This window comes from Neovison vison, chromosome 1, assembly GCF_020171115.1.
Source record: "Neovison vison isolate M4711 chromosome 1, ASM_NN_V1, whole genome shotgun sequence".
Lineage (NCBI taxonomy): Eukaryota > Metazoa > Chordata > Mammalia > Carnivora > Mustelidae > Neogale > Neogale vison.
In genome coordinates, this window is record NC_058091.1 from 305444391 (window position 1) to 305458071 (window position 13681).

Here is a 13681-nt window from a genome sequence, read left to right on the forward strand (position 1 = left end):
CAAGGTTTTAAAAGTTATTTTGTATTTATTGAAATTCAAGACAGACCAGCAAAGTACCTTCAAAATAAAGATTAACAAAATAAACTAGAAAACTATTTCTGAAATAAAGATGGCTAAAAAGTAGTTAGCTTGAATTTATTAGTTGTCAACTGTTGCTCTAACACATTACCAGAAACCTAGTGACTTAAACCACATAAATGCATTATCTTCTAGTTCTGTGGGCTAGAGATCTGACACAGGCTGCGCTGGGCTAAAATCTGGAGGCTCTAGGGAAGACTCTGTTCTCTTGCCTTTTCTGGTTTTCAGAGGCCACCCCCAATCCTTGGGTCGTGGCTCCTTCCTCCATCTTCAAAGCCAGAAATGTTGTCTCTCTCTGTTCTGTATTTCACATTTCCCTTTGGCCTTGGCATTCTTCCAATTCCCTCGTCCCCGTTTTTAAGGACCATTGGAATTATACTGTGCCCACCTAGAGAACCCAGAATAACCTTCCCATTTCCAGGTCAGATTAGTACCTTAATTCCACCTGCAACCTGATTCTTCTTTGCCATTTAACCCAACGTATCCACAGGTTCTGGAGATTAGGACATAGATGTGGTGGGGGTTGGGGCGGCATGATTCTAGTTACCACACGTTAAATACACATGTAAATAAATACACCACAGTTTAATGTTTTGTAATAGTTCAATAATTGTCATTCAGTTGCCTTAACCTACAGAATTAATCTTTTTTACCCATATAAAACAGATTGGACTGGCCAGATGCAAAGGTAACCAAAAAAACGTAAAGCGATATAAAACAAATTGTACAACATTACAAAGTAGTGATTATTTGTGTATGTGTTCATATATGTACATACAAAACTATACAACGTATACACACGTGTATATGTGTGTACACACACACACACACACAAACACACACATGACTTTACAGTTAATCAAGTGGTTCTAGAAAAATCAATATACCATAAAGATTCTGGGGAAGGTAATGCTTCTAAAATAAGGCCACACTTATGAAGATCCAAAATCAGTCAAAGACAAGGTTCCTAACGAGAACATCAAGGTTAGAGGCAAAGTCTTTCCTGTTAGTCCTTTTTCCCTTTTCTTCTCGATTTTTTCCTGTTGTACTGCCCAATTTGCAGGTCCTTGTGCCCTGAAAAGCCTGCCACATGTGAAATGACCAGAGCCCATATGAACAAGGTCAAACCATCAACCCACAAATATTAGTGAGGCTGGTCTGGAGGAAATTGCTGGAAAACAAAGACATGCCATCCACGCAGCCCTGTGTCCAGCGCACCTGCCACTCCAGAGAAGAAGGTCCTCAGCCTTTCAGGGACTGCAACGCTACCTTTGGTTTTCCCACTGGACTTTCCTTGAAAGTGTGCCTGCTGTCACTGGTGAGAGCTGGTGCCCAGTCCACACCAGACTTAAAAGACGGGAACGTGGTAGTGGCGGTCATTCTCCGTCAGCAGGGAGATCTCTGGCCACTCCCTGGGCGGCAAGTCTGGGTAGCAGACCTCGAAGTCTCTGCAGTTAAACTTGAACAGTCTGAACACTTTGATTTTTATTTCAAGGGAGTGTCCAAGAATAAACATATCGATCTGCAGAAGAGAGGAAAAAGAGTTCACAAACACCCATCTCCAACTCCCGTCCCCCAGCAGAGGAGGGAGCGTGTTCTCCTGCAGCTTAGGGAGGAATGAGTAATGTGCTTACTTAGATCCACGCATGAACCACTGAGGGGCCACTTGCAGAAACACACGTCTGCGACGTGGAAGGCAGGGGAAGGCAGGGGAACATCTTTGTAGACGAGCGTGAAAAAAATTACAGGGAAAAGCTGTTGGGGGGAGTGGGGAGACAACTAAAAATACAGGAATGCTCAGAAGAAAAAAGTCACTTTTTCCAACAGTTTTATATCAATTTTGATAAGAATACCAGGTAATTTTGTATGTTGCCTAAGAGAACAAAGCAAGAGAAAACCTCTTTACGATGGGGATAAGAAAGTATTCTCTGGATGGAAAATTTTCTTTTCTTCTTCTTTTTTTTTTTTAAAAGATTGGACTCATTTTTTTATCTGAGTATGTGTGCATGAGCAAGGAGAGAAGCACAGGGAGAGAGGGACAAGCAGGCCTCGCGCTGAGTATAGAGCCTGATGCAGGGCTTGATTTCACAACCCCGAGATCATGACCTGAGCCAATATCAGGAGTCGGGCACTTAACTGACTGAGCTACCCAGGTGCCCCTGGACTTAACATTTTTCAATAATTTTTTAAAGTTCAAGTTCATTTATTGTTTTTAGTAATCTCCACATCCGTGTGGCATGAACTCATGACCCTTAGATCAAGAGTTGCATGCTTTCCCAACTAAGCCTGCCAGGCGCCCCTAAAATTTTTCAATAATGTCTATTTATCTTCAGCAAGGAACCAAATGCTTTCCCAAACTTCATCTCATTTCCCACCAGGGCTTTCTCCTGGTTCAACTCTGTTGTGGGAGAAGCTGCCACCATCTTGGAGGCAGAGTGAAAGGTTAGAAAGGCTTCCCGCCCTGGGGCTCTCCCGTCCCGGCTGGGAAGACACAGCAAACTGCATGGAGCCGTGAGGCTTATTCCTCTTCTTTCCCTTCTTTTTTTTTTTTTTTTTTTTAAGATTTTTATTTGTTTATTGGAGAGAGATCACAGGCAGGCGGGGGTGAGGGGGGAAGCAAGCTCCCTGCTGAGCAGAGAGCCTGATGCGGGGCTCGATCCCAGGACCCTGAGACCATGACCTGAGCCGAAGGCAGAGGCTTAACCCACTGAGCCACCCAGGCACCCTCTTTTCCTTCTTTTTAAGGGTCAATGACATCAACCCATTACTTCTTTGCAGTGGGTTTTCTCACTGCTGAAAGGAAATTCCAGATGCCTGCGCATTCAAGGACGGCCAGTATCGTCCTGAATCAAACACGCAGGCTTCTTCTGCCCCCATTACCTGCTCCAGTCCACATGTGTCGCCCACAGGATTCAGGTGGTTCAACATGAAGCTTAAAGGGTCCGCTGATGTTTCCCGGGCAAACAGGAGTTGAAAAAGACTGGGAATGACCTTGTTAGTCTTCATTTGTTCATAAACTTCAGTGACTTGATAGAGCATGATAAACTTTAAAGCTTCATATAGTTTATATTCCAGAAGAACATCAGAAAAAAGGATGTTGCACATACTTCCTCTCTTGTGGTAATCTTTAATTCCACTAAATTCAGCCCACTGAAAATACAGATGTAAAAGAGAAATTTACAGGGGAAAGGTGAATTCCTATACCATGGCATCATTTTTAAAGTACTTGGAAAAATAAACCAAAGATGAATTAGAGGGGAGCTTGAACTTCTCATTTTATAGCTTTTGACCCTGATTTTTTGTTAACCACAAGTATGTGTTACTTTTACAATCACAAACCGGTTTAAATGAAACATTTTTCAAAAAAAGCACTGTCAACTTCGTAAAATGCCAAGCAAGTGAGTTTCCTGACAGCTTAAGATAGTTGAGTCACACAGAAGAGACTCCAGAGATAAACAGTACTAACTAGTACTCTTTACCGCTCACTTGCCAAGCACAGATTAAAACACTTTGCAGACATGAACTCACTGAAGCCTCACCATAACTGTAGAGGGGACATATGATTTACACATCAGTTTTACAGACCAGGAAACTGTGGCACAGAAATGCTATGGTTATCTACCAAGGAGAGTTCATTTCAACAATCCAAAATCTGTGTCTATTATAAAGGCAGGAAAAACTCTAAGTTCAAATTATAGCATCTGTGCTATCCCCAAATTATTAATAGGGCACATCCCAGAAGGGCATTTCTGAGTGCCCTGCCTGGACTGTGCACCCCATCTTTCGAGGGGAAACAGGTACATGAGTGTTAAGGTTTCCCAGAGAGCCCACAAAGGCCTCCTTAACCCCTAACTCCAAACCCTCATTGTCACATGCAACATGGCTCGTTCATTACTTGGAAGGTGAAAGAACAGGAAAGCCAATCTCTACTTCCTAGAAGAGATGCCACTGGCCATGTGTTCCCCTTATGTGGAATCGAGTGACATGCCTGACAGAGAAGGGTCACTACATCTGGGGGGCGAGCTTTCATTCCTAGTCTTTTCCTCCCCCGGGACACTCACCTGTGTTTTCAATAATTCCACACATTTACGTAATTTTCCAAACACATTGGAGCCTGTATACTTCTCAGGACCAAAACTGTATTGCTGGATCCAATTACAACCTTGTGAAAAGAGCAGTTTTTCAGGAAGCTTGAAAAGGAAGTAGATGCCAGCCATGATTAGTACCTCCACATTTATGGCCCACAATTCAGAATACGTCACGGTCTATGATCTCATCTCCCTTAGCAATCTCCATTTAAAAACATGATGACAACAATTAAATAAAAGCATATCGTTCCCTCTTTTCAATTTGTGGATTATAGGATTTGGATCAGATTCTTAATTTATAATTTTACAACTGATGAAAACATACATGAAGATTGTGTCTATGGAAACAATCTTTCTGCATAAAACACTTCCTAAACTGCCTAGATATATCCCTTTAGAAATTGCTTTTGCCCAAACAATGCTAGAACAGCACGGTTCATCAGGGGGCATGTGGACTTTAGCACGAGGCGCTGGGGTCCGATCTGCGCACTGTCACTTACCAGCTGAGAGAATGCTCAACTGGCATCACCCTCTTGGCCTCACCCTCCACCATAAATCAAGGACAATGCCACCCACTTCACAGGCCTTTGTTGGGATTAAATAAGATTACAGAATACATAAGACTCTGATCAGTGAAGGGATCTAGTCCATTTTCCCACCCCGCTGAGACTGGGGAGCCCAGAGGCTTGGTTATAGTTTCTGTCCTCAGCAGGTAGCAGGCCTAGCCCACCATGCACACTTGACAAGTACTTGCTAGATAAAAATGAAACTAATAAAAACAAGTGTAATTTTAAAAATGGTAAGGAAATAGACTGTATATAGTTATATATATTCATATACTTTATATTTCTGTGCTCCTCTGTCCTTAAGTGTACACCCTAGATTAAACACCCTACATTCAAAATAAAAATTCAGGTTGTGGGGCGCCTGGGTGGCTCAGTGGGTTAAGCCTCTGCCTTTGGCTCGGGTCGTGATCTCAGGGTCCTGGGATCGAGCCCCATATCGGGCTCTCTGCTCGGCAGAGAGCCTGCTTCCCTTCCTCTCTCTCTGCCTGCCTCTCTGCCTAATTGTGATCTCTGTCAAATAAATAAATAAATAAAAATCTTTAAAAAAAATTCAGGTTGTTCATCAAGAGGGTTCTTCCTTTGAAAGGAAGGAAGGAAAAAAGGAAAGAAGGAATGAACAAATGATGGATGTACTACCTTACACTCTTAAAATGAAAGAAAAACAAACAGGGCACAGACTGGGAAAAAATATTTGCAAATCACATATCGGATAAAGCACTTGTACTCAGAATATATAGAGAACTCTCAGGACACCTGGGTGGCTCAGTCATTAAGCATCTGCCTTCAGCTCAGGTCATAATCCCAGGGATCCTGGGATCAAGTCCCATGTCGGGCTCCCTGCTTAGCAGGAAGCCTGCTTCTCCCTCTCCCACTCCCCCTGCTTCTGTTCCCTCCTTGGCTGTCTCTGTCTGTCAAATAAATAATTTAAAAAAATTTTTTTTCCTAAAGAACTCTCAAAATTCAGTCGATAATAAGATAAAAGTAAAAATAATTTTAAAATAAAGTAAAAAAATAAGAAAATTAATAAAAATGTGCAAAAGACTTCAACAGACACTTCTCCAAGAAGATAACATGGAAAGACATTCATCCTTCCACACTAAAGGAATGCCAACTAAAAGCAGTGATACCAGTGAACGCCTATCAGAATGGCTAAAAATAACCCCAAATCGATCCTGGTTAGAATGTAGAACAACTGGAACTCTTATACTTTACTAGTGGAAATGCAAAAAGGCAGAGCCACACTGGAAAACAGATGGCAGGTTCTTATGAACTTAGACCTACACCTACCACATGACCCAACAATGTCCCTCCCAGGCATTTGCCGAAAAGGAAAAAATCCTGGATGGAGATATTTATAACAGCTTTAGTCATAGTTGTCGAAAACTGGAAATAATCCGGATGTCCTTCCAGTGATGAATGGACAAACAAGCGGTGTCATACTCATGTCCAGGAAAAGCACTCAACAATAAAGAGGAATGAACTACAAGTTCACGTGGCCTGGGTGGATGGCAGTGCATTCTGCTAAGTGAAAGAAGTCAAAGCCAAAAGGCGACATGTTGGATAGTTCCATGTCCTGGACATTCTGAAAAAGGCAAAAACGATAGGGACATAAGACCTATCAATGGTGCCCCCCGAGCTAGAGGTAGGGAAGGGCTGACTATTAAGGCATGGGGGGGGGAATCTCTGGTGCGCTCTGTGGGTTTGTCAAAGCTCGAGTAAGTGTAGAGGAAAAAGGGAATTTTAGTAGACTACCTTGCTTATGAGGGACAGATGCCCTTCTTGAGAAAAGACGGTGACATTAAAAAGAAACAACACTGAGTAGGACAGCCTCTCTGAGATGGACGGGGTATGTGGGGCCTTCGAAGACTCCTTCAATCTCAGGATGCACAGAGCTGCCCACGGAAGACCCAGCCACCTGCACAGCAATGCTTATCGACCCGCCGTTCCCCCTTGTTTCTGGTGAGCAGATGTACCTTCACGATGTCTTTCTCCTTCATCCAGGACGGAAAGGAGAGGCCCTGGCTGAAGACCTGGAACAGCACTGACCTCAGTCCCTCATAGTTGTCTCTCCTCACTTGTCGGACACATTTGATGTGATGCCGCCAAAACAGCTCCTCGTAAGCCTGTCCGCATAAAAAGAAGATGGTTTTCAACTCCTCTGGATAAGAGAATATACAAAATGAATTCACTGTACCGTCAGTGAGGCATGGCCCCCCAATAAAGTGGACGACAGAAATGAAAACAATTTCAAATTATGAATGCGACCACGTGTCATTTTAAAGGGACTCCCCTGTGTCTTGAGTCCACGTCCTGCTCTTTCAGTCGGTGAATTCCTGGAAGCCCAGGGCCGGGGAATATCACTTAGGGGAGATGATGACTTCAACTGGACCACAGTGAAACAAAGGTACTGGATACGTTTGAGACCACACTAAAGAGCACTTGGAACGAAACTCTCTTGCCGCTGGCAAGGCTGGACGCCCCCGCTGAGAGGTGCTACCAAGCCTGGTCCAATGGGCAATTCTAAAAATCCTCAAGATCTTTTACATCCGGATAAGAAAGTCTCCCCTGCATGTGGAGATGGACCATAAGCCGGGGGGGGGGGGGGGCTGAAAAGAGTGCCACCCTCAAATCGCCCGAAATTACAGCCTCATTTACGTCCTCATCCAGGTCCTCAGAGGCCCTTGCTCTAGGTCATCGCCCAAAGCCACCGTGTGGCCGCTGCTCGACTCCACCATGAGTCACAATGGCTCCTTGTGGCACATCCGGCGTTAGCGGATCTCTGGGCTTCATACGGCAGAGTGGAATGTTTGCTTCCCAATTTTCCACATGCATTCTGCCCCGTCCGGGACCTGCAGTCACACACACCTTCCTCATCAGCTTGGCGCGCGGCGTCTCTCCTTTCCACTCTCTTGCGCAGTAACTGAGCAGATCAACCTCAGCCTCGACGCTGAGGTTCCCTGGACCAAATCAAACAGAAAAGGGATTTGAGTTTCCCTCTCCTCGCCCTTCTCAAACCCTCTCTGCACCTTAGAGGTAAGAAAACATCTGAAAATACTTACTTTTGAATTTTCTCTGCAGATAGCCAATCCACCTGAAAGATAAAAGGAATGGCAATGTCAAATATCTACTTGGAAGGGCAACGGTCTGTTTGTAAACTGGAAGCTGATCCGACCACCTACCATTTCAGCCAGTGCCCTAAATCACAGTGCATCCTCCGGCAGTAGCAAAGGGCGGCCACCAGACAAGCCGCTGCCAACACCACTGACCCCTTCGCTAGTCTCCACACAGTACCCAAAGCCTGGCTGGTGGCTAGCATCCAGGAGTGAACCTGGTCACTTCCTAGAAAAAATAAAAAATTAAAAAATCACAATTACACAAGTATGCTTTGTTTAAGGGGGAAAATGTATTGGCTAATTTTACCTGCAAAGTCTCTATCACTGATGACATGAACGGATTTTATTTTTTAATTTATTTTATAAAGATTTTACTTATTTATTTGTCAGAGAGAGAACACAAGCAGGGGGAGCAGCAGGCAGAGGAGAAGCAGGCTCCCCACTGAGCAAGGAGCCTGATGCAGGACTCGATCCCAGGACCCTGGCATCATGACCTGAGCCAAAGGCAGATGCTGCACCGACTGAGCCACCCAGGCACCCCCAATCACATAAACAGTTTTTTAAATATTCAAAAATTCAATCTGAAAGTAAAAGAAACCCCGGTTCTCCGATAATCAACGTTCTATGTAAGAATATCTTTGTTCCACAGAATTTGCAAGGAAGAACCGTGAAGAAGATGGCTTTCAGAATCCCTTGGACCGTTCAAAAGCTGCCTCCCCTATACCCTGGCGGTGTGACCGCAGGAAACCTAACTTCTCTCCTCTGAATTGTCTTGACTGTAATATTGGGGGAAACGCTGACCTCACTGGGGCAAGACGGAATGAAATGATTCCAGAACCAGCAGAGTACGCCTGGGCCCTGCACGGCATATCTGTTGAATCCAAGAATGGTTCTAGGAATTCCGCTCGACACCGGGGGCCTCCAGCGATGCCACCACCAGGTGCTTCTGCCCACTCGGATATTCTTTAATCATTATGAGCAATTACAGATGGTGTCACCATCACACACACACAATGAGTGACCCAAACGGCAGGCTGGACATCGTTTCCAGGAAGTGGCCCCTTAGAAGAGGGGTGAGGTGGGGACAGGTGCGCTGTGCATGGTATGTGCTCCCATTCCTGACGTGACCAGGGGAAATGAACGGGCCAGAGAGCTCCAGCTGTGTACTCACAGGATTTTACTACATGCAACTGTATTATGCTGGGGCATTTAAAATACTGAAGTACAGATGAGGAAGAGAACTTTTGAAGAGTAGCCCAGCCTCCCAGGGTTCATTGTGAAATCATTCCCTCTCTGGCACAAGGTTTGGTAAAATTCCAGTGATTAACAGGAAAAGCCTCAGCAATTCAGGATCTATAATTGAAGCATTTTTTAAAAAGTCAGTTCTACAAGATGTCCATCAACAGATGAATGGATAAAAAAGAGGTGGTATATATATATATATATATATATATATATATATATATATATATATATCTGGATTCAACAGATATGCTGTGCAGGGCCCAGGCATATATATATATATATATATATATATATATATATATACATACATACACACACACACACACACACACACACACAATGGAATATTATGCAGCCATCAAAAGAAATGAAACCTTGCCATTTGCGATGATGTGGATGGAATAGAGGGTATTATGCTGAGCAAAATAAGTCAATCAGAGAAAGACAACTATCATATGATCTCCCTGATATGAGAAAGTGGAGATGCAATGTCAGGGGTTTGGGGGGTCAGAAAAGAATAAATGAAACAAGATGGGATCGGGAGGAAGACAAACCATCGGAGACTCTTAATCTCACAAAACAAACTGAGGGTTGCTGGGAGGGTTGGGAAAGGGTGGCGGGGTTATGGACATTGGGGAGGGTATGTGTTATGGTGAGTGCTGTGAAGTGTGTAAACCTGGCGATTCACAGACCTGTACACCTGGGGCTATAAATACATTATATGTTTATAAAAAAATAAAATTTTTTAAAAAAGGTCAGTCCTACACCCAAGGTGGAACTTGAACTCATGACCCAGAGATCAAGAATCACGTGCTCCACAGCCTAAGCCAGCCACATTCCCCAATTTTAGCATTTTTGACCATATGAATATTTGATATACATTTAAGCTCTGATAGGAAAGAATTTACCAGCAAATAAAGAAATAAAGTTACCAAAAAAGAAAAAAGAACTAAAGGTACCAATAACTAAGAATAGATACACTTACAAATGACTTAAAAGGGCATTTTTAAAAGCAGGTACTCATCTGTTTAACAATTTATTCGCTGTTCACTATATATTTACGCCTGCCTAGATATTTGGTGAAACTTTTGGGGAGTTGTTTAAAAATGTAACGTGATACTACCTTTACATCAATAATTTAGATGATTGTTAATTCAGAGTGATTTCCCAACTGTGAAAACTCTGACATAGGCAAATACTTTTAGTAAATCCTTAAACTCAGCAAACACTAGAATTTTGTCTAGATGATACATAATTTCTTTTAATGTATTTATAAACATATTCTAGAAAAATGGAGTATTATACATGGTTTTACAGTTTGTTTTTTCTCTTCATACAAAGTAGACGTCTTTTCATATCACTACATAGAGGTCTACATTCTTGTTTTTAGGAAACACCTAACATTTCAGTGTAAAGACAGACCATCATATGTGTGCAGTCACTGCCTCACTGATAAATCATTCTCACTCTTGCAGTCATTGCCGAGACAGACAGTCCCCTCCAACGGTCCTTGTGGGCCCATGGGGGCTTTTAGGATAATTTCAAGAAGAGGAAACTCTGGACCAAGGGGAGCGTACGTTTTTAGTTTTGACAGATATTGCCAAAGCACTTTCCAAAACAAACCGTCGGTCAACAGCCCCACCAGTCGGAGCGCCCGCGCTGTCCCTCTACCCCGGTCCTGGGCCCCGGTTGTGGTTTCTCCCTGGAGTCTGCCCTCCCGCAGGAACAAGGCACGTTTCTTCTTCTGGGAAGAGCCTGGGGACAATCTGCCTGCTTGCCGCCGGCCGGTGCCCCGGGTTGCGTGGGCTGGGAGAGCCGGACGTCACCGAGGTGGGGTCCGGCTGCTGCCCCCTCCATGGGGCGCGCTGCTCTCATTTGTCAGACTCTAAGCAACCCCTGGCGTCCTTTGGGGCCTGCCAGGTCCCTTAGGGCTCTAGATTTGAGACCCCCACACCAGGGCCCTCTCCTGAGCTTGAGCCTCTCTGGCAGCTGCCCGGGGCCTCCACGGGATCCCCTAAGATGACGGCGCGCCTGACCCCCACGCACACGGACAGCACATGTCCCTGGCCACTCTCCGGAAAGTAAACCCCACCCCGACCCAAAAAAGGCTGAGAGGATCAACTTATCAGGAGAACACAACACAAAACAAAACACGTGAGGGCTCCGCTTGCCTCTCCTGTGCAAACCTAGCACACAAGCTCACACGCCTTGGCCTCCCTCTACATAACGGGCAGTTTTTGGTCTAGTGGCTTAACCCAGGAAGGGCCAGGGAGTGCCATCGTGGGGGCTGGGGTGGGCGCCGGGGAGCAGCCTGGGGGGGACCCCCGAAGCCCCATGGGAGTGGCGGCAGCTCAGACAATCCTGAGGCGTTCACACGAGACACATGACACGATGACATTACGAGGCCGGGCTTCTCTAAGGAGAGGAAATGCAGTGTGTTGGGTTTTTGTTTTTTTTTTTTAAAGATTTTACTTATTCATTTGAGAGACAGAGCACAAGCAGGGGGAGGGGGAGAAGCAGACTCCCTGCCGAGCAGGGGCCCGATGCAGGCTCGAACCCCGGACCTGAGATCCTGACCGAAGCTGAAGGCAGACGCTCGACGACGGAGCCACCCGGGCATCCCCGAAGCGCCGTGTTTCAGTGGGAAAAGGTATGGCTTCGCCGGTCATTAGAATAGCTACAGTCTGAGTTTTGTTATAAGCCTGAGCCGTGCTAGGGATCCACTCCGTCCTGCTCTTGCAGGCCTCCCTCCGCCCCGGCCCCATCCCAGCCCTGCTCATGCCCTGGTGACTTCACGTCCCTGAGCATCAGTTTCTCAGCCTGGGGATGGCCACAGAGCCCGGCACGGCGGGAGTGCAGCCCGCACGGGAACAGAGCCGTTGTGAGTGCGGTGGAAAGGTTAGGGAAGCACTGAGCATGCCGTCTGGCAAACCCTGAGGCCCCAAGTCCCTGTCCCTTATCATTTGTTTTGCGATCAGTCCAACCACCCTTCTTCTGCAGATGAGGAAGCCGCGTGGGAGAGAAAGACCGAATACGAAAGCTGTAAGGCTGGGATTCAAAGCCCGGGCAGTGTGGTGCCCGAGTGGCCCGAGCCCTTGGCTCTCCTGCCCGTGCATTACGCCCCTGAGTCAGTCTTGGCTTTGCTACAGCAAGTGGAATTGAGACTCTTTAAAAAGAGACTTATAGCAAGCTGGTGCAACCACTCTGGAAAACAGCATGGAGGTTCCTCAAAATGTTGAAAATAGAACTGCCCTATGACCCAGCAATTGCACTACTGGGAATTTACCCTAAAGATACAAACGTAGTGATCCAAAGGGGCACGTGCACCCGAATGTTTATAGCATCAATGTCCACAATAGCCAAACTATGGAAAGAACCTAGATGTCCATCAACAGATGAATGGATAAAGAAGATGTGGTATATATACACAATGGAATACTATGCAGCCATCAAAAGAAACGAAATCTTGCCATTTGCGACAACATGGATGGAACTAGAGCATATCATGCTTAGCGAAATAAGTCAAGCGGAGAAAGACAACTATCATATGATCTCCCTGATATGAGGAAGTGGTGATGCAACATGGGGGCTTAAGTGGGTAGGAGAAGAATCCATGAAACAAGATGGGATAGGGAGGGAGACAAACCATAAGTGACTCTTAATCTCACGAAACAAACTGTGGGTTGCTGGGGGGAGGGGGGTTGGGAGAAGGGGGGTAGGGTTATGGACATTGGGGAGGGTATGTGCTTTTGGGTAAATTGGAAGGGGAGGTGAACCATGAGAGACTATGGACTCTGAAAAACAATCTGAGGGGTTTGAAGTGGCAGGGGGGTGGGAGGTTGGGGTACCAGGTGGTGGGTATTATAGAGGGCACAGCTTGCATGGAGCATTGGGTGTGGTGAAAAAATAATGAATACTGTTTTTCTGAAAATAAATAAATTGGAAAAAAATTAAAAAAAGAAAAAGAAAAAGGTAAAAAAAAAAAAAAAAAAGAAAAAGGTAAAAAAAAAAAAAAGAGAGACTTATAAATCCATCTCCCGCCCCCGCATGTAACCGGATTACAACTCAAAAGCCGCAGCCACAGACGGGGTCACCACACACGAGGGCCCCGCAGAACGCTACCATCATCATGACTTGGGGGGATCTCACGGTCAAATCTCATTTCCCCAAACACAGCAGAGAGGGGATAAAACTTCCCATGTCGGGACCTTCACTGCCCCCCGACCCCGTCCGCCAGCCCGGCAGTGACCTGTCCGGCCTCCCCTCCCCTGTCCACGAAGACCGGGGCTGGGGCGATGCTGACCGGACAAGCACCGGGAAGAGAGCTGGTCCCACCGCCAGGGATTCTGTCATTCAACGGAATACAAAGAGGGACGAGGACAAGAAACGGGGGTGTGGGGGTTTGGGGGCCACAGGTTTGGCAATAAAGTGCCTCCAGAAAGTGGGGGGCCGCAAGGAGGGGGGGACAGGACAGATCCCTGCTGGAATTAGGGATTTGGTCATTGCCCATCTTTGTCGAGAGAGAAAAAACTGACATTTCGTTTCAGTACTTTTGGAATGGCCCACCTGGGTGGTGGTCCTGTTGGAAAGC

At 45.6% G+C, this 13681-nt stretch overlaps 1 protein-coding gene across 1 annotated transcript in view; it reads right to left on the minus strand.

Moving 5' to 3' along the window:
• OTULINL (OTU deubiquitinase with linear linkage specificity like) overlaps positions 1 to 13681 on the minus strand; it is a 28191-nt gene continuing 14510 nt past the window's right edge. The window contains exons 2-8 of the mRNA XM_044233724.1: positions 7912 to 8071; positions 7792 to 7823; positions 7598 to 7689; positions 6706 to 6855; positions 4140 to 4268; positions 2959 to 3228; positions 1 to 1600 (exon numbers count right to left, since the gene is read on the minus strand). Of these exons, the coding sequence (XP_044089659.1) occupies positions 1427 to 1600; positions 2959 to 3228; positions 4140 to 4268; positions 6706 to 6855; positions 7598 to 7689; positions 7792 to 7823; positions 7912 to 8071 (1007 nt within the window). The 3' untranslated portion in view covers positions 1 to 1426. The remainder of the gene's footprint in view (positions 1601 to 2958; positions 3229 to 4139; positions 4269 to 6705; positions 6856 to 7597; positions 7690 to 7791; positions 7824 to 7911; positions 8072 to 13681) is intronic.